This window comes from Pecten maximus, chromosome 5 (genome assembly GCF_902652985.1).
Source record: "Pecten maximus chromosome 5, xPecMax1.1, whole genome shotgun sequence".
Taxonomy (NCBI): domain Eukaryota; kingdom Metazoa; phylum Mollusca; class Bivalvia; order Pectinida; family Pectinidae; genus Pecten; species Pecten maximus.
In genome coordinates this window covers 29,739,692-29,760,131 of record NC_047019.1, presented here as the reverse complement: position 1 = coordinate 29,760,131, position 20,440 = coordinate 29,739,692, and the positions used below count along the sequence as shown (strand labels likewise).

Sequence of the window (20,440 nt, the reverse complement as noted above, 5' to 3'; positions counted from 1 at the left end):
CAAATAAAAAATGTTTCTCGCCATGAAACGTTATGACTCTAAAAATAAATACCGTTATATACTGTATTACAGGCGACAATGAATCAGCTGTGGTACGTGACGTAGAGCACATGAACAGGTTAAATAATCCTGATTCTAAAAATGATGTCTTAATATTTTTTTTCTCGTACGTTTAATTTCACCTGTGGCCAGTCTCAAAAAAATTCTTTTCAAAAATCCAATTATTGTTTTCCTATGGTATTTTTTAAGAACGTTGATAAAACCGGGACCTGGTAGAAGTTATTCAAACTTATCTATTGGCCGGTTGGTGTATTTTATGATACATAATTCCTTGTCGATTTCAGAAAAGAATACATGTAGCAAGTTCCATTATCATACAAACTATGATAACAGTCTATCATAAAAAAAAACATAAAAAAAATCACCTTCGTGAGATTCAGACATCTATATGTATATATTACCTAATATATTATTAAATAGGTCATAGACAGCTAGTATTATCGACTGATAACACCAAGGGCGTTCACAAGATAACCCAAAAACAATATCTTATCAGTAGATGAGACCGGGAATGCACATAAAGTTTTAAACCCTGGCCATACCTGTATATTGGGTACAAATCATTTTGTTGTATTTTATAGCTACTAGCCATTAATGAGAACAGTTGTCAGTGTAACAGTGCTTCCTCAACTAATACATGTTTCTGTTGAAAAGTATGAGTGACTTACGTAAAAAGTTCTTTCGCATTATTTCTCCAAATAATAACTGTATGTACTTGTGATGCTTTGGGCTCTAAGCCTTATTCTTGGGCTCTAAGCCTTATTCTTGGACTCTAAGCCTTATTCTGAGATATTTGTTCAGATATTTCTAAACACCTAGGGATATATATAAATAAAGACAATAAAAGACTGGACTAGAGATCGATTCACAATGGTCAATATGTTTCAACTTCAGATTACCTTCCACTTTTCAAAAATTAACATGTGTGTGTTGCATTAAACAATTAATTCATCACCCTGAATTAGCATCAATAAAATCGTCAAAGCTTCATGACCTAGGTGGTGGTTTGTTGTTAGGAGTTGTCCTCTTTCCCACCGTTCTAGAGGCAGGAAGCGCTTTTGTCCGCCCTCTCCCTCGCTCGGCTTTTTGCTATAAAATAAAATGACTAATACAGAATTACAAGAAATCAAATCACCAAAAGGAAGCAAACTTATTATTCTGGTTCAATTTACTCACTAGAAAATAACAATTGCCTTGTTGTTCAATACATTCTCTAGTATATACCATTCACTTAATTACAAGCTTTCAACAGACATAATTATAAACAACTTAAATTATTTCTTTTCCAAAAATGTTATCTGTATGCACCACTGATTGAACCAACCATTTTTCATAAATCTAAATTGTTCAATAATTCTGGTCTACTCAGCAGAATTTGTAACATAACTTACCCTTTCCTGGTATCTTCGTTCAAAATAGTCCATGTCTGTTTCCCCTGGGCGTCTCATAGCTGACATCCGTTCAGCCAGATCAGCATCCGTCTCATCTGAACGTCCAGCACCCCCTGAGTACCAGCAAACAATATGTATGTAACTGATGCAATCTAATTAAAATTAGACTTGTTATTTCCATTCCTCTATGATACTCTACGATACACTGCAATACAAGATCGATCTTGTATTGCAGTGTATCGTAGAGTATCGTAGAGGAATGGAAATAACAAGTCTAATTTTAATTAGATTGGTAACTGATGTTCTAGTGTTGACTTTTATTTCACCAAAGACAATATTCTGATCGATAAAGTATGTACTGGTGATTAAACACTACCTGCTATAGCTCTTTGCTTCGTCTGATGATGTTTGATAGATTGTACATTTCCACGTAAGAAAGGATGGTCTGATGAAGTGATAGGCTGGTCTAAAAACTCTACGGGAGGTGCACCTGTCGATAAATTAAAACACAGTTTTCAGTTACAACGAAACTTATAGTATAAGGCAGATCGAAGTACATAATTTAAATTCTTCACTTGTATTTGTCATAAGTCATAACAGAGGTCAGTTATTTTACTTGTACTCCTCTGAATGTTTTTACCATTTCATGGGTACGTTATGTACATTACTTCTTTGTATTTTGACAAAAATTCTATCACCATCCTTGTCGTTGCAACGTTTTAAACATAAGGGTATTTTCCCTTTAAATAAACAAACCGTATACTGTTAATTATAACAGTAAGATAACTGAAGAAATAAGTATTTCTCTGTGGAGAAATACAGGCACACTCCATGTGTGAGGAGAAATAGGTATATATATCTGTGGAGAAATACAGGTACATTGTATGTGTGAGGAGAAATAAGTATATATATATATGTGTGGGAAAATACAGGTACATTGTATGTGTGAAGAGAAATATGTATATCTCTGTGGGAAAATACAGGCCCACTTTATGTGTGAAGAGAAATAAGTAAAATAAGTATATATTTGTGGGGAAATAAAGGCGCACTTTGTGTGAAGAGAAATATGTATATCTCTGTGGGGAAATAAAGGCGCACTTTATGTGTAAAGAGAAATAAGTAAAATAAGTACATATATCTCTGTTGGGGGATTAAAGGCGCACTTTATGTGTGAAGAGAAATAAGTAAAATAAGTATATTTCTGTGGGGAAATAAAGGCGCACTTTATGTGTGAAGAGAAATAAGTAAAATAAGTACAGTATATCTCTGTTGGGGGATTAAAGGCGCACCTTATGTGTGAAGAGAAATAAGTAAAATAAGTATATCTCTGTTGGGGAAATAAAGGCGCACTTTATATGTGAGGAGAAATATGTATATCTCTGTGGGGAAATAAAGGCGCACTCTATGTGTGAAGAGCAATAAGTACATTTCTGTAAAATATGTATATCTCTGTTGGGGAAATAAAGGCCCACTTTATGTGTGAGGAGAAATAAGTATATCTCTGTTGGGGAAATAAAGGCGCACTCTATGTGAGAGGAGAAATAAACAAATTTCTGTGAAGGAAATACAAGTACATTGTATGTGTGAGGAGAAATAAGTATATCTCTGTTGGGAAATACAGGCAAACTCTATGTGTAAGGAGAATTAAATGTTTATCTATGTTGGGAAATATACATCTACAGGAAACAGTTCTCAATTGGATTCTCTGATGGCAAGGAATTCCTCCTTGAAAAACAAACATGAAAATCAGTCTTCCTAGAGAACAAGTGAGACAATGTCTCAATAATATAAACGTATCCTTCCTTTGGTTGGCTGCCATAAGAAAAATGTCTTATCTCATTGATCTCTCCACAGTGAGATATACCTTTCATCTGAAATGCTTTACAGAATCCAGTCCAGAACTTACATAAACGCTACCAAATATAACTGCAATTATATGGCAGTGAACACATTTTATCTCATGCTGTATTGATACTTTGCCAACCTTGAATATTGTGATACAAGTGTAATAGATATAAACATTATCATAATGGAAGTGTGTTTCATTAATCCCTTATTTCCTGATGTTACTTGAATACAACAAAGGCTAGGGAATATCAACATTTACATTTGTATGTTGCTTATTCATACCGAATATGGCATAACTTTTAATATCCATTTTTGAATGAACTTGCAGTAAACATGCCAAGCTAGACATATACCTGTTTTGATATAAAAACCTAGCAAGCTATCTGCAGTAAGGGTTTAAATGATTTTCATTGATAACAGAATATGTGAGATCTGCATACAATCATTATCGTTCTCAAAATAATTTCAATGAAAGTTATATCCTAAAATGTTGCATTCAATGATTTTCACACAAGGAACCATTTTGTCTTGTCAACTGCGACTGCATTTTTGACATTGTTCTAATCAAAGTCTCTGAAATGTTTACAAATCAGCAATTACACCTCAGACGCTTTGAATGGAGCATTAGATTTATTTTAATGGACTAACCTGCACCACTTGGGTCAAGTCTCATGTAGCCTTCCATTAGTGAAGAGAAGCCAGTCAGCCCACCCATAGCCTGGTAGGGCACTCCATCTTGACCAACAGGATGACCTCTAGCTAATCTCTCTTCCTTAGTTTCCACTATCATCTGATGTGTATTGTATGGTTCTCCACAACCACATGTATAGGAGCTCTTAAAGCCTGCACATTTACAGCCACCTATAACAATTAAACCCTACACATTTACAGCCACCTATAACAATTAAACCCTACACATTTACAGTCACCTATAACAATTAAACCCTACACATTTACAGCCATCTATAACAATTAAACCCTACGCATTAACAGCCACCTATAACAATTAAACCCTACACATTTACAGCCACCTATAAACATTAAACCCTACACATTTACAGCCACCTAAACCAATTAAACCCTACACATTTACAGCCACCTATAACAATTAAACTCTACACATTAACAGCCATCTAAAACAATTAAACCCTACACATTTACAGCCACCTAAAACAAATAAACCCTTCACATTAACAGCCACCTATAACAATTAAACCCTACACATTTACAGCCACCTATAACAATTAAACCCTACACATTTACAGCCACCTAGACCAATTAAACCCTACACATTTACAGTCACCTATAACAATTAAACCCTACACATTAACAGCCATCTATAACAATTAAACCCTACACATTAACAGCCATCTAAAACTATTAAACCCTGCATATTTACAGCCACCTAAAACAATTAAACACTACACATTAACAGCCATTTAAAACAATTAAACCCTACACATTTACAGCCACCTATAACAATTAAATCCAACACATTAACAGCCACCTATAACAATTAAACACTACACATTTACAGCCACCTATAACAATTACACTCTACACATTAACAGCCATCTAAAACAATTAAACCCTACGCATTTACAGCCACCTAAAACAATTAAACCCTACACATTTACAGCCATCTATAACAATTAAATCCTACACATTTACAGTGCCATATATAACAATTAAATCCTACACATTTACAGCCACCTAAAACAACTAAACCCTACACATTAACTGCCACCTATAATAATTAAACCCTACACATTTACAGCCATCTATAACAATTAAATCCTACACATTTACAGCCACCTAAAACAACTAAACCCTACACATTAACAGCCACCTATAACAATTAAACCCTACACATTAACAGCCACCTAAAACAATTAAACCCTACACATTAACAGCCACCTATAACAATTAAATCCTACACATTTACAGCCACCTATAACAACTAAATCCTACACATTTACAGCCACCTAAAACAATTAAACCCTACACATTAACAGTCACCTATAACAATTAAACCCTACACATTTACAGCCACCTATAAACAATTAAACCCTACAAATAACAGCCATCTGTAACAATTAAACCCTGCACATTTACAGCCACCTGTAACAATTAAACCATACACATTTACAGCCACCTAAACAATTAAACCCTACACATTTACAGCCACCTATAACAATTAAATCCTACACATTTACAGCCACCTAAAACAATTAAACCCTACACATTAACAACCACCTAAAACAATTAAACCCTACACATTAACAGCCACCTAAAACAATTAAACCCTACACATTTACAGCCATCTATAACAATGAAACCCTACACATTACAGCCATCTGAAACAAACAATACACATTTACCATCACCTTTAATAAAGTAGCAAACCCTGCACATTTACAGCCACCTAAAACAATTAAACCCTACACATTACAGCCACCTAAAACAATTAAACACTACACATTAACAGCCATCTAAAACAAGTAAACCCTACACATTAACATCCACCTAAAACAATTAAACACTACACATTAACAGCCACCTAAAACAATTAAACACTACACATTAACAGCCATCTAAAACAAGTAAACCCTACAAATTTACAGCTACTTAAAACAATTAAACCCTACACATTAACAGCCACCTATAACAATTAAACCCTACACATTTACAGCCACCTAAAACAATTAAACCCTACACATTAACAGCCACCTATAACAATTAAACCCTACACATTACAGCCACCTAAATCAATTAAACTCTACACATTAACATCCACCTAAAACAATTAAACACTACACATTTACAGCCACCTAAAACAATTAAATCCTACACATTTACAGCCATCTAAAACAATTAAACCATACACATTTACAGTCACCTGTAACAATTAAACCCTACACATTTACAGCCATCTATAACAATGAAACCTGACACATTACAGCCATCTGTAACAATTAAACCATACACATTTACCATCACCTTTAATAAAGTAGAAAACCCTGCACATTTACAGCCACCTAAAACAATTAAACCCTACACATTAACAGCTACCTAAAACAATTAAACCCTCCAAATTAACAGCCACCTAAAACAATTAAACACTACACATTAACAGCCATCTAAAACAAGTAAACCCTACACATTTACAGCCACTTAAAACAATTAAACCCTACACATTAACAGCCACCTATAACAATTAAACCATACACATTTACAGTCACCTATAACAATTAAACCCTACACATTACAGCCATCTGTAACAATTAAACCATACACATTTACCATCACCTTTAATAAAGTAGCAAACCCTACACATTTACAGCCATCTAAAACAATTAAACCCTACACATTTACAGCCACCTAAAACAATTAAACCCTACACATTAACAGCCACCTAAAACAATTAAACCCTACACATTAACAGCCACCTATAACAATTAAACCCTGCACATTTACAGCCACCTAAACCAATTAAACCCTACACATTTACAGCCACCTATAACAATTAAACCCTACACTTTAACAGCCACCTATAACAATTAAACCATACACATTAACAGCCACCTAAAACAATTAAACCCTACACATTAACAGCCACCTATAACAATTAAACCCTACACATTTACAGCCATCTATAACAATGAAACCCTACACATTTACAGCCATCTATAACAATTAAACCCAACACATTTACAGTCACCTTTAACAATTTACAACCATTTTGATTAATAATTAAATTAAACACATTAACAGCAAACTTTAATACAGTAACTAAATAATTCATATCAAAGTTAATATCTAGTTTTAATAATCAAATCCTTCATATCAAAATTTACAGCCAGCTTTATTAATGAAATCCTTCATAATTTGCAGCCCCCTTTAATGATAAATCTTTAATATTCACAGCTATCATTCAAAATGATTAAACACTACACATTTACACTTACTTATGATAAAGAGTTACTCTATGTTAATAAATTGAACTAATTATATTTAAATCAAATTAGGTTTCAAACAAACAAATCAGGTGAGCATCCATAAAACCTCACCTGTTTTACATTTGTATGGTTGTTTTGAGGAGTGATCATCAGAGAAATGTTTACAGGTACATCTTAAGGCCATGCTCCCATTGCGAGGTACATAATGGTAGGTGACACAGCCACACCCCTTCACTTTACAGGGCAACAGTATCGGGCGATCTTCGGGTATATTCTCAAAATCTGTCTTATGACTAGAGTATCTACAAATATAGAACATGGATTATAGTTAGGAGTTATCACAATCACCATATTTATGATATTAAAAGTAATCTGGGTAATAATTATCTTTTGGACATATTTCTGAAACTGAACTGATTTTTGTTGAAATTAAACATTTTAAACTCAAATTGAATATGCATATATCTGCATACATCTCAAAGATAAACTTGACAGTTTTCTCATTAATGTAGAAATTCCAAAGGAACTTCCTCAAACTTTGATAATTAAATGATCTCAAACTAATTTACAATCAAAGATGATTTAGGAGTGGAATTTCTTACTTATGAGTACAAAAACAGCTTGTTTCTGGACCTACAAGTTTGCAGTCCATGCCACTTGGAGCTGCCCATGCTGTGAATATTCTGTTTTTAAGACGCTGAATGTAAAAAAAAGAAAAAAGAAAAACAATCAAACAATATAGGAAGATAACATAATGTGTCTACAAAAGAAACCAAAAACAAATTGTAGCAAAACAATCAATCATTTTAAGATTTGGTTTGGTTTATTTTGTCCAGCGTCATATTTACAACAGCAAAAGTCATTTAAGGACATGTCTGGTTTCGGAGGTGGAGGAAAGCCCGAGTACCCGGAGAAAAAACCACCAACCTACGGTCAGTACCAGCCAACTGCCCCATGTGGATGCATGTTGAAGTGACAAACAAGGGGTGGAGGGCTATAGTGATAAAGTGTCTGGACACCCTAACCACTCAGCTACTGCAGCCCCATCATTTTTAAGAAACATTTAAACAGTAAAGGTACAAACACTCTATAACAAGCAAGAACTTACATGTCTGAAAAACGAACTTATAAGGATAACCTGCCTATTCATTTAATGGAGGTATTTGGTGTAATGGATAATTGCCTTTAACCATGGAAACAACATGGGATTTTCTTTAGGAACTCTGGTTTCTTGACAAATATGAATGAATGAATACATTCATCTGATCCAAAAATTATCCTGCATCTTACATCTTTAGTCAAATATAGGTGATGAAGATGAAATTGATAAACATCTGATTATGTTCTATTAAATATTCAATGTACTTACCATTGGCAGAACTTTTTTCTTGTAAGCTTCATACTGCTCAGGTGTAAACAGGACACCACCATCATCTTCCCCAACTATCCTGGAATATTGATAAAACGTGTGTCAGTCAAATTTAAAGCCTGGAAATGAAATTGAAAGCCTTAAAAGTAAGTTTTGTAGTTTTGAGCTACCTAGCCACCATTATTCAGCCCTTCACACTTCCCTTTTTCAACAAACCTTTCAACCCTTAAGACTCACATGTAACCCTTTGCTACCTACAGGTATAATTGACCTCCAAACTCAAAGACATTCAGCTGAGTCCAAATCTGCTTTACAAGTCTATTGGGTATGTTAAAACATCATAATGCTGTAATCTATTTCATGTTTGATCTGTGTAAACATCATAATGCTGTAAAATACTTTATATTGGATCTCTGTAAACATCATAATGCTGTAAAATACTTTATAATAGATCTTTGTAAACATTACAATGCTGTAATATACTTTATATTGGATCTCTGTAAACATCATAATGCTGTAAAATACTTTATAATAGATCTGTGTAAACATTACAATGCTGTAATCTACTTTATATTGGATCTGTGTAAACATTACAGTGCTGTAATCTACTTTATATTGGATCTGTGTAACATCATAATGCTGTAAAGTATAAATGTAAGCTTTTTATAAAACAAATGTGAAACAAGTTTAACCAACTTATATTAATCACTCTTGTTGGCCCGGATGGAAGCGTACCTGGAGTTATACTGTGGGAGAAAACCAGAGAACGCGGAGAAAACCCAGGTGGTCATACAAGTGACCCCATACCTTTTCACATCCGATTGGGGAATAAAACTCTGGTCGCCTAGATGAAAGGCAAGTGTGTTAATACTTTTGTGCCACCAAACCACCCAAAAAAAGCAATGATTACATAATGCTGTAAAACATTAATGCATATGTACATATTGGATCTGTGGTAATATTGACAATGTACATAAATATACCTTTACCTCGTTAACTGTGTATTAGGAACCTGTCCGTGTTGCTTGTACATGTACATATTTGTAAAAGGAGGGGAGAAAATGTAGCAGCCAGACCAGGGTTCAAACCCGCTGTCATATAAGATAAGTATCCCCCATAGGATTTGTATCCGGATACTAAAACTGGCCATAGGATTTGTATCCCCCCCATAGGAAAAGTATCCCCCCTATTCATACGAAACCTTATCTGTATATGGGTGTTCAATACAATGAATTTATATACTAGAAAGTATTAATGAACTCTTTTTTTTGATAATTAGTGAATTAAAGGAGTTTTTAAGATATTGGGAGAATGGACTGCAGGGGTGTATGTTTTATACACAGACTTATCTATTTAATCATGACATGTCAATATAAGTGACAGCAAAAATGATATATACAATTTGCAGTGGTTCCCTGTTCACTTTTATATATGTGTTCCTCTCTGCATACCTGGTGACTCTTAACCTAGGTGTATATAATGATTGTCATCAAAGACAATTAGGGAGGGGGTGGTGAGCAGTCATGCATGGGGTCAGGGTGTGATGTACACACAATCAACAGGATGGCCATGGACTTGACAGGTGTGAATTTAATGTGGATGATGTACCGTGTGTTGTGAAAAGCATTAATTAAAAAAGTCTTAAACTTATACATATTAGGATTTGGTGTGGTTTAAAGAAAATAGCTCATAAAGATTTAGGCTTATTTTTTTATTTAAACATTTATTACTATTATTATATTGTCCATATTTCTTTAGTATTAATTATTATTATATATAATCTATAACTATAAGTTATTACCTAGTGCTGTGTGATATAAATGAATATTTAATAATGGCTTTGATTTATTAAAGGTATATATATAAACATACCATTTTTTCCAATTTCCAGAAAGACATGGATTTTAACATCAATTATTAAAAAAAAAATTAAGTTTTTGCTGGTTCGTTTAAATATGGTTTTCTCCATTCACAACTTGACAAGATAAATTGGATACATACATTATTAACAAAACAAAAATAATCTATCTTTTAAATAACTTCCTTTAACATAAATATGCTGATTTCTATAGCCATAGGATCGATTTGTATGGCCCTCATTTGTTTATTAATTCAGTGAATTTCTATAACCGTAGGATTTGTATCTCTCCTACTTTTTGTCATTTAAGCTGATCGATTTCTATACCATAGGATTTGTATCCCCCCTACTTTATGTCAGTTAAGCTTATTTCTATAGCCATAGGATTTGTATCCCCCCTACTTTATATCATTGAATCTGATTTCTATAGCCATAGGATTTGTATCCCCCCTACTTTATGTCATTTAGTCTGATTTCTATAGCCATAGGAATTGTATCCCCCAAACTTTATGTCATTTAAGCTGATTTCTATAGCTATAGGATTTGTATCCCCAAACTTTGTCATTTAAGTTGATTTCTATAGCCATAGGATTTGTATCCCCCCTACTTTATGTCATTTAGTCTGATTTCTATAGCCATAGGAATTGTATCCCCCAAACTTTATGTCATTTAAGCTGATTTCTATAGCTATAGGATTTGTATCCCCAAACTTTGTCATTTAAGCTGATTTCTATAGCCATAGGAATTGTATCCCCCTTACTTTATGTCATATAAGCTGATTTCTATAGCCATAGGAATTGTATCCCCCCAACTTTATGTCATTAAATCTGATTTCTATAGCTATAGGATTTGTATCCCCCAAACTTTGTCATTTAAGTTGATTTCTATAGCCATAGGATTTGTATCCCCCTACTTTATGTCATTTAAGCTGATTTCTATAGCCATATGAATTGTATCCCCCTTACTTTATGTCATATAAGCTGATTTCTATAGCCATAGGATTTGTATCCCCCCTACTTTATGTCATTTAAACTGATTTCTATAGCCAGAGGATTTGTATCCCCCTACTTTATGTCATTTAAATTGATTTCTATAGCCGTAGGAATTGTATCCCCCCTACTTTATGTCATTTAGGCTGATTTCTATAGTCATAGGAATTGTATCCCCCCTACTTTATGTCATTTCGGCTGATTTCTATAGTCATAGGAATTGTATCCCCCTACTTTATGTCATTTAAGTTGATTTCTATAGCCATATGATTTGTATCCCCCTACTTTATGTCATATAAGTTGATTTCTATGGCCATAGGAATTGTATCCCCCCAACTTTATGTCATATAAGTTGATTTCTATAGCCATAGGAATTGTATCCCCCCTACTTTATGTCATATAAGTTGATTTCTATAGCCATAGGATTTGTATCCCCCCTACTTTATGTCATATAAGTTGATTTCTATAGCCATAGGATTTGTATCCCCCTACTTTATGTCATATAAGTTGATTTCTATAGCCATAGGATTTGTATCCCCCCAACTTTATGTCATATAAGTTGATTTCTATAGCCATAGGATTTGTATCCCCCCTACTTTATGTCATTAAGTTGATTTCTATGGCCATAGGATTTGTATCCCCCCTACTTTATGTCATTTCGGCTGATTTCTATAGCCGTAGGATTTGTATCCCCCTACTTTATGTAAGTAACAAGATAGGCATGAGCATGGTCTAACAGTTTTGTGGCAGTATACTGTAAATCACTTATTAATAATTTTTGTGAACTCACATCATCCGACTCATTCGCGGATATATAATTTCATGGATTCTGACCTCAAAATGACTTCAAATTCACGAATGACGGTAACAGGTTGGCGATATTTCCATGTTGGTAGCCATTTTGTTGATGAGAGTCATGTGACGGTACAAGAAAAGTAATGTGATATCGATGTCTGTCTATACAGAATTGTATGTACCATACCAGTATACACCTCTAGGCTATATAAAAGTGTCACGCCCATTCATATATAGTTTTTCTGCATTATTTAACCGACATGACCACGCCACATATCTCCAATTTAAACAAGAGGCCCATGGGGCCTGTATCGCTCACCTGGTTGGATTTGACCAAACGTCAAAATAATGTTCATGTTCAATTTGTTAATTTTAATACACATACTCTCTAAGGGACTGAAAGACCCTACGGAATATTTTTACAACATAATTGTGTTTAAAGAAACTTATTCCCTTAGGGTGGGGAAAGACCCTTTGGCCTATTTTTACATAAGAATTGTGTTTATCCCTTAATGTCCAGCGATGCTATACATATAGTTATGGAATGGAGGGTTACAGTAACCATTTATGCAAAATCTGTTCCCCTTTCACCAAGGATGTTTCTGACCAAATTGGGTTAAAATCCATTTAAAACTTTATGACTAGTAGCGATATAAAGACAAATCTCTATTTACCCTATTTGGCCCCACCCTTCAAGCCCCTTGGGGGTCAGAATCAATATTTATATAAACTCTCTTTCCCCCTTCCCCCAAGGATGTTCCTGACCAAATTTAGTTAAAATCCATTTGTAACTTTATGATTATAATAGCGATTTAAAGGATTAACCCTATTTCCCTTTCAGACCCAACTCTTCAGTCCCCTGGGGGTTCAGAGTAAAAATTTATACAAACTCGGTTCCCCTTCTCCCAAGGATATTCCTGACCAAATTTGGTTAAATTCCATTTAAAACTTGATGACTAGTAGCGATTTAAAGGATTAACCTTATTTCCCCTATTTGGCCCCGCCTCTCAGGCCCCTAGGGGTTCATAGTAAAAATTTATACAAACTCTGTTCCCCTTCCCCCAAGGATGTTCCTGACAGAATCTGGTTAAAATCCATTAAAAACTTTATGACAACTAGCAATTTAAAGACTAATCTCTATTTCCCCTATTGGGGCCCGCACCTCAGGCCAGACCCACCGTTTATACAAAATTGGTTCCCCTTCGCCCAAGGATGCTTCAGACCAAACATGGATCAAATCCCTTTATTCCTGCAGAAGAAGAAGGATTTTAAAGAATATGCTGTAGTCCCATATTGGGCCCTACCCCCCACGCCCCGGGGGGCCCAGACCCACCATTTATACAAAATTGGTTCCCCTTCACCCAAGGATGCTTCAGACCAAATATGAATCAAATCTCTTCATTTCTACAGAAGAAGAAGGATTTTAAAGAATTTGCTATATTTCCCCTATTGGGCCCCACCCCTAAGGCCCCTGGGGGGCCAGACCCACCGTTTATACAAAATTGGTTTCCCTTCACCCAAGGATGCTTCAGACCAAACATGGATCAAAATCCACTAAGTAGTTTAGGACTAGTAGCGATTTAAAGGAAAAGTTGACGGACGGACGACGATGCCGCTCCATGCCATAAGCTCACTTACATTTACAATTACAGAAACAGTGAACAAACATGTAGAATCAAGTGATGTGAAGTACGACATATATGTATGTAAGCTTACATAAACAACAGCGCAGGTAATAAAGTACGACGTCTTCCGGGTGACCATCGGGGATCTTCAGGACCAGACCTTCTGCGCTTAAATTAACTAAATCATCGTCTAGAAGGTATTGTAGTCGGAGTTCAACTACAAAATTAGGTTTCAGCGGGTTTTTTGTGTGTGAAATTTTGGTGTTTTGTGATATAAAAATACACTCTAGATATATACTTTAATGGCGATGTCTGTTCACCAACTAAAGATTACGATAGATTCAAAATGGACGCCACTTATTCTTGTCATTCTTATATAAATATTCGCAAGGGATTTGAACTCGCGTTTTACTCTCCTCGCTAATTAACGGGAAAATAAATCCCACGCGAAATGTAAGTGATTAACAGTACTCATAATGCCAATATTCTATGTATAATTCTATACTGAAATCACCTAAGGGTCACATCTTTTGTTGTGCAAAAAATAACATTTAGTTATCTTTATCTATAATATTATCTACATTGCCTTTTGTTATACTAATACTATCAAAACATGTAAACTAGCTATCTTGTTACTTTGATAGAACATGAGTTTACCCACCCGTTAGTGTTAGACCTTGTTTGTACCTATCTTGTTACTTTGATAGAAAATAAGTATGCCCACCCGTTACTGTTAGACCATGTTTGTACCTATCTTGTTACTTTGATAGAACATGAGTATGCCCAACCGTTACTGTTAGACCTTGTTTGTACCTATCTTGTTACTTTGATAGAACATGAGTATGTCCGCCCGTTACTGTTAGACCATGTTTGTACCTATCTTGTTACTTTGATAGAAAATGAGTATGCCCACCCGTTAGTGTTAGACCATGTTTGTACCTATCTTGTTACTTTGATAGAACATGAGTATGCCCACCCGTTATTGTTAGACCATGTTTCATTACACCCCCGCCACGAAGTTAGGGGGGTATACTGGAATCAGGTTGTCCGTCCGTCCGTCCGACCATCTGTCTGTCGACACATGTTGTCCGGACAACTCCTCCTAAACCGATTGAACGATTCCAATTAAACTTCACACAAAGATTAATGATCATGTGTAGATGTACATGCCACTTTCTTTTTCTCAAAATTATGGTTGCTATGGCAACTGGTCACTATATTACTGGGTTATCTTCGTTAGCCTCTAATAAACAGTTCCATTCAAGGTCACATGGGTCAAATAGGCTATAATCTTCAAACAACTTCTTCTCAAACACCAAGAGGCTCAGGTACTTGAGGTTGGGCCTGTCTGTAGCATGCTGGGATGAAGGGCTACCAAGTTTGTTCAAACGAATGACATTGACCTACATTCAAGGTCACAGGGTAGAAATATTTGTAAATCTTGCTATAGCCAAGAGTCACCAAGACCCGATATTAAGCCAATAGTTAGCTAGAATGAAGGACTAGAAATTTATTGAAATGAATCAACCTACTTTACTCGGATATTTGAATAAATTGGTTATCAGCATAGAATCTGTAGAAATGACCTCAATCATCTGCAAACTTGCTGTAGAGCCAGGTGACTGATACAGGCCCATTGGGCCTCTTGTATAAGGAAATCACAATTTTGACTTTCATTTGTTTGATTTCTATTGGAATTCATTCTAACTTTGTTAATAGGTTTGAGCATGGGATGAAAACTCGATAGTATGCACATGTTGACCCTAACTGAACCCCTGGCCTGATGGGCGGGGCCAAAAAGGGTCAATCAAATTAACTTGATTCCTTCAAAACTCAGGTGTCCGTTAAGCCCATTGGGCCTCTTGTCTAACATAAAGTAGAGGATGACACAAATTATATGGCTATAGAAATCAGCCTAAATGACATAAAATAAGGAGGATACAAATCCTATGGCTATAGAAATCAGCCGAAATGACAAAGTAGAGGGGATACAATTCCTATGGCTATAGAAATCAGTTTAAATGACATAAAGTAGGGGGAATACAATTCCTACAGCTATAGAAATCAGTTTAAATGACATAAAGTAGGGGGGATACAAATCCTACGGCTATAGAAATCAGTTTAAATGACAAAGTAGGGGGGATACAAATCCTACGGCTATAGAAATCAGTTTAAATGACATAAAGTAGGGGGGATACAAATCCTACGGCTATAGAAATCAGTTAAATGACATAAAGTAGGGGGGATACAAATCTTACGGCTATAGAAATCAGTTTAAATGACATAAAGTAGGGGGGATACAAATCCTATGTCTATAGAAATCAGTTTAAATGACATAAAGTAGGGGGGATACAAATCCTACGGCTATAGAAATCAGTTTAAATGACATAAAGTAGGGGGGATACAAATCCTACGGCTATAGAAATCAGTTTAAATGACATAAAGTAGGGGGATACAAATCCTACGGCTATAGAAATCAGTTTAAATGACATAAAGTAGGGGGGATACAAATCCTACGGCTATAGAAATCAACTTATATGACATAAAGTAGGGGGGATACAAATCCTATGGCTATAGAAATCAGTTTAAATGACATAAAGTAGTGGGGATACAAATCCTATGGCTATAGAAATCAGTTTAAATGACATAAAGTAGGGGGATACAAATCCTATGGCTATAGAAATAAGCTGAACGGACATAAAGTAGGGGGGATACAATTCCTATGGCTATAGAAATAAGCTTAACGGACATAAAGTAGGGGGGATACAAATCCTATGGCTATAGAAATCAGCCGAAATGACAAAGTAGGGGGGATACAATTCCTATGGCTATAGAAATCAACTTAACTGACATAAAGTAGGGGGGATACAATTCCTATGGCTATAGAAATCAACTTATATTATATAAAGTAGGGGGGATACAAATCCTATGGCTATAGAAATCAGTTTAACTGACATAAAGTTGGGGTGATACAAATTCCTTATAAAATATTGTTTAGGTTGAATGTTAACTGTATGTATTCAGACACACTTATCATTCACATACATGTTTATAAAATCTTTGTTCTAACTGATGATTGTGTGATTGAAAACGATAAACTATCTAGTTGAAGAAGACAGAAATCAGCTGTTAATGCAGTTTTTGATGATTTTTGTTCCTATCATCGACTTTTCAAGTATTTTTTTCTAGATAAATTCAACAGTCAGCACAATTTAACAAATAAAGTGTGCAATGTATGTTTAACTTTGATTCGATCATTATTACATATGATGAAATTGTTGAGTACGATCCTAACGAACGAAGTAATACTTAAAGAAAAAGAAAAACTTGATAACATGTCTTTATCACTATTTCATTGCATCTATAGGCAATTCTTCAGACCATGAACATTTTTAACAGTTTTGGAGAGAACATATATTTGTGTCATTTGAAAATGTCCTAAATACATAATAACAAGTCAATTCTTTAATTCACTAGAAATGAAACACAAAATTTAAAGTAATGATCACTTTAGTGATTTAAAATCACACATCTTTTTACAGCACATAGATCATGATTCATTTCCTCTTTTCAGTGGGACCCTGAAGAAAATCTGTGATTTGGTTGATGAATTCAAAGTTCATGTTGGTTGTTTCAGATTCTTTTTAAGAATGACTTAATGATTTATTCTTTTACCCCACTCCAACATCTACATAGGTGAACAGGTGATAGGTAATAATGATTAAAACAACACTGTCAACGTTAACTATGACAGATATTCCCTGGGGCCATCTAACAGGTTTACCTTTCCCCAGGTGACACAGGGCAGACTTTATATTCAGTATAAGTTTCAATTATTACTGCTTCAGTGACTATATCAGAGTTGATCAACAATTCAAATGATTTTTAACAGTTTTAAAATAATTCATCAATTTTATTAAATAGTTAAAGAGAAAAAAAAAATGAAATTATATGATAATACTTTATTTTCCAACCTTTTAAAGCAGTTAAACGGTATAAAAAAGCTTTTCAAAATTCTTACATTGTTACCTTATGATAAATTTTAGGGGGGGATACAATTCCTATGGGGGGAATACTTATCCTATGGCCATTTATTGTATCCGGATACTTATCCTATGGCCATATATTGTACCCGGATACTAATCCTATGGCCTGTTTTAGTATCCGGGTACTTATCCTATGGGGGATACAAATCCCACATGACACCGGGACCACTGAGCTACCTGGTTGCCGATGATCGACCCAGTCCAGTCCGCTATAGACATTCCTCCATCCTCTTTTTCAAGTCATCGCCCCCGAAGACCACAAGTTCGGATATCACCTTGCTAAGCATACTCCCAATGCTTTAAACAAGGGTAGGCTCGAAAATTATGTAACAGGAGGAGAAAATGTAGCAGCCAGACCGGGGTTTGAACCGGGGACCCTCCGAACTCTAGACGGACACTCTACCACTGAGCTACCTGGTCGCTGATGATCGACCAAGTTCAGTTCCGCTACATATTAAATACAGTCTTACCATGTCACTCAGCTAACAGAATGTGTTTCTTTGGCTGGGATGGTAATTTAATGGTGGAGGTGGTCACACAGGATACCAGGTTGGGTTCTTGTTGGGGGCAATTTGCAAGAATGTTTCCCCTAATTTGTTTCATCAAAAATGTATATTCATAGTTATTACCGTTAATGATGATATTTGTTGCTGCTGTTGTTGTTATAACTGCTGTTCATAACTGTTTATTTATTTATCAATCAGAATCATCATACAACACTGTTTTTCATTACTGAAAAATTACAATTACACTAAATGCAATTATATTAATTTATCTTATTATTACTGTAACAGAGCACATGATTAATTAAATTTAAATCACTGCCTCCGTTAGGGATCGAACCCGGGACCTCTGGCTTACTAGTCTTACGCTCAACCGATCAAGCTAAAGAGAAGATCTCTCTAGCCGAGCGGTATATTGCGGCTAGTATTTACCAGGGTTACATACTCCCCCTCCAGGAAAGAACTCGTCCTCGAGTTTCCAGGGGTTACAGCGATGCTTTCGCAAGCAGCGATGAGTATCATTCCCGAGTCCCTACATGGGCGCCAATGTAACAGAGCACATGATTAATTAAATTTAAATCACTGCCTCCGTTAGGGATCGAACCCGGGACCTCTGGCTTACTAGTCTTACGCTCAACCGATCGAGCTAAAGAGAAGATCTCTCTAGCCGAGCGGTATATTGCGGCTAGTATTTACCAGGGTTACATTACTATCATTGTTATTACTATCATTATTGTTGTTATTATTAATTAGTTATTATAGGTACACTTGTACCTCGGGGACATGTCTAGGCTAGTCTTATATTCTTAGGAGACTTACCGTTTATATTCCAGGTAAGCATCAACTGATGCGCCAGCATTTCCACCGAATTTCAAATGGTACTGTCTCTCTGCCATCTTAGGATATGATCGAAACGAACTATTAAAATCTTGTCAGCGCTAAATTGTCTTCACTGCCAGCTAACCTTCTTTACCGCTAAGCCAACTAATCACAAAATTAAAGGCAACCTGTACTTTATATAATATGCATCTTTGTTCTCTGTTATTAACAGGTAAACTATAGAGCTGTCAATGCAAAGAAAAGTGTATTAGCTGTTGCAAAAAGCAGCAAATTCATCAACTATTTTTCTGATTTCGACATACTGAACCGCTCAGCTAGCAACATGTAAACAGGAAGAAGAAGGGAAATAACTCTTAATTACACGACGTTTCCTCAGAGCCTAAACATGATTAATGGCGCATTTAATGTTAACCCTTTAATAGGGTAAGCATCTGCATCTTTTCTGAAGCTATAATGGAAAGTTGTACATGTACATTGTAAGTTAAATATTTTTGTATAGGCAATATTCTATTTTTGCATTGGCACAATTCAATTTCTGCCAAGGTAAAATTCCATTTTTACCTAGGTCAAAATTTTACAAAGGCAATAATCGAAGAAGCAAAATTATTTTTGCATATGCAAAATTCATAAAATGCTTCAAATTAACCAATCACAGGGGCATGTCTAGTCTATATCAGAAAAAAGTCAGAAATACCTATTTACCTACGTATTTCTGGCTATCTTTAATATAAGACTAGACATGCCCCTGCATCCTAGATTAAACTTGCTCTCAGGAGAAAATAATCTTGGTAACGTTCGATCGTGTGGGAATATTTACAAAGTTATAATGTTATTTTTGCTTGGCTAATAGGTTGAACGGAATTCGAATGTTGCCTATGCAAAAATAGAATACTGTATTTTGCCTAGGCAAACATAATACGCCCAGGCAAAAATACAATTTTGCATATGTAAAAATATTAGAGCATATGCATAGGCAAAAATCAAATTTTGCCTACACTACAGACTTGTGACAATATGCCTTTAATATCATTTTTCTGTATCCAGGGGTGTTTGATATTCAGGGTAAATGATTTCCATTTATAGTTGATATGGATATATGTTTGGTGGTATGTTAGTATTCCTTTGTTTTATCTGGTATATATAGAGGATATTGAATG

General features: G+C 35.2%; 1 protein-coding gene across 1 annotated transcript; it reads right to left on the bottom strand.

The window, feature by feature from the left end:
* Positions 1-447: 447 nt before the first annotated feature.
* Positions 448-19,689, bottom strand: LOC117327759 (protein FAM221A-like). The gene is made up of 8 exons (XM_033884889.1): positions 19,263-19,689; positions 8,628-8,706; positions 7,861-7,955; positions 7,370-7,560; positions 3,948-4,160; positions 1,828-1,941; positions 1,452-1,564; positions 448-1,149 (listed from the first exon to the last, which is right to left on the bottom strand). The coding sequence occupies exons 1-8, from the start codon at positions 19,337-19,339 to the stop codon at positions 1,048-1,050; spliced, it is 984 nt and encodes a 327-aa protein (XP_033740780.1). The 5' UTR covers positions 19,340-19,689; the 3' UTR covers positions 448-1,047.
* Between the last annotated feature and the right edge of the window lie 751 nt (positions 19,690-20,440).

What these genes read in the sequence shown, in the direction of transcription:
- LOC117327759 (XM_033884889.1), bottom strand. Translation starts at nt 19,339, where the DNA reads ATGGCAGAGAGACAGTACCATTTGAAATTCGGTGGAAATGCTGGCGCA. An exon ending in ACTTGACCCAAGTGGTGCAG is followed by an intron (nt 1,942 to 3,947) that starts GTTAGTCCATTA and finishes ATTTATCGACAG; the next exon opens with GTGCACCTCCCGTAGAGTTT. An exon ending in GAAGCAAAGAGCTATAGCAG is followed by an intron (nt 1,565 to 1,827) that starts GTAGTGTTTAAT and finishes GCTGGTACTCAG; the next exon opens with GGGGTGCTGGACGTTCAGAT.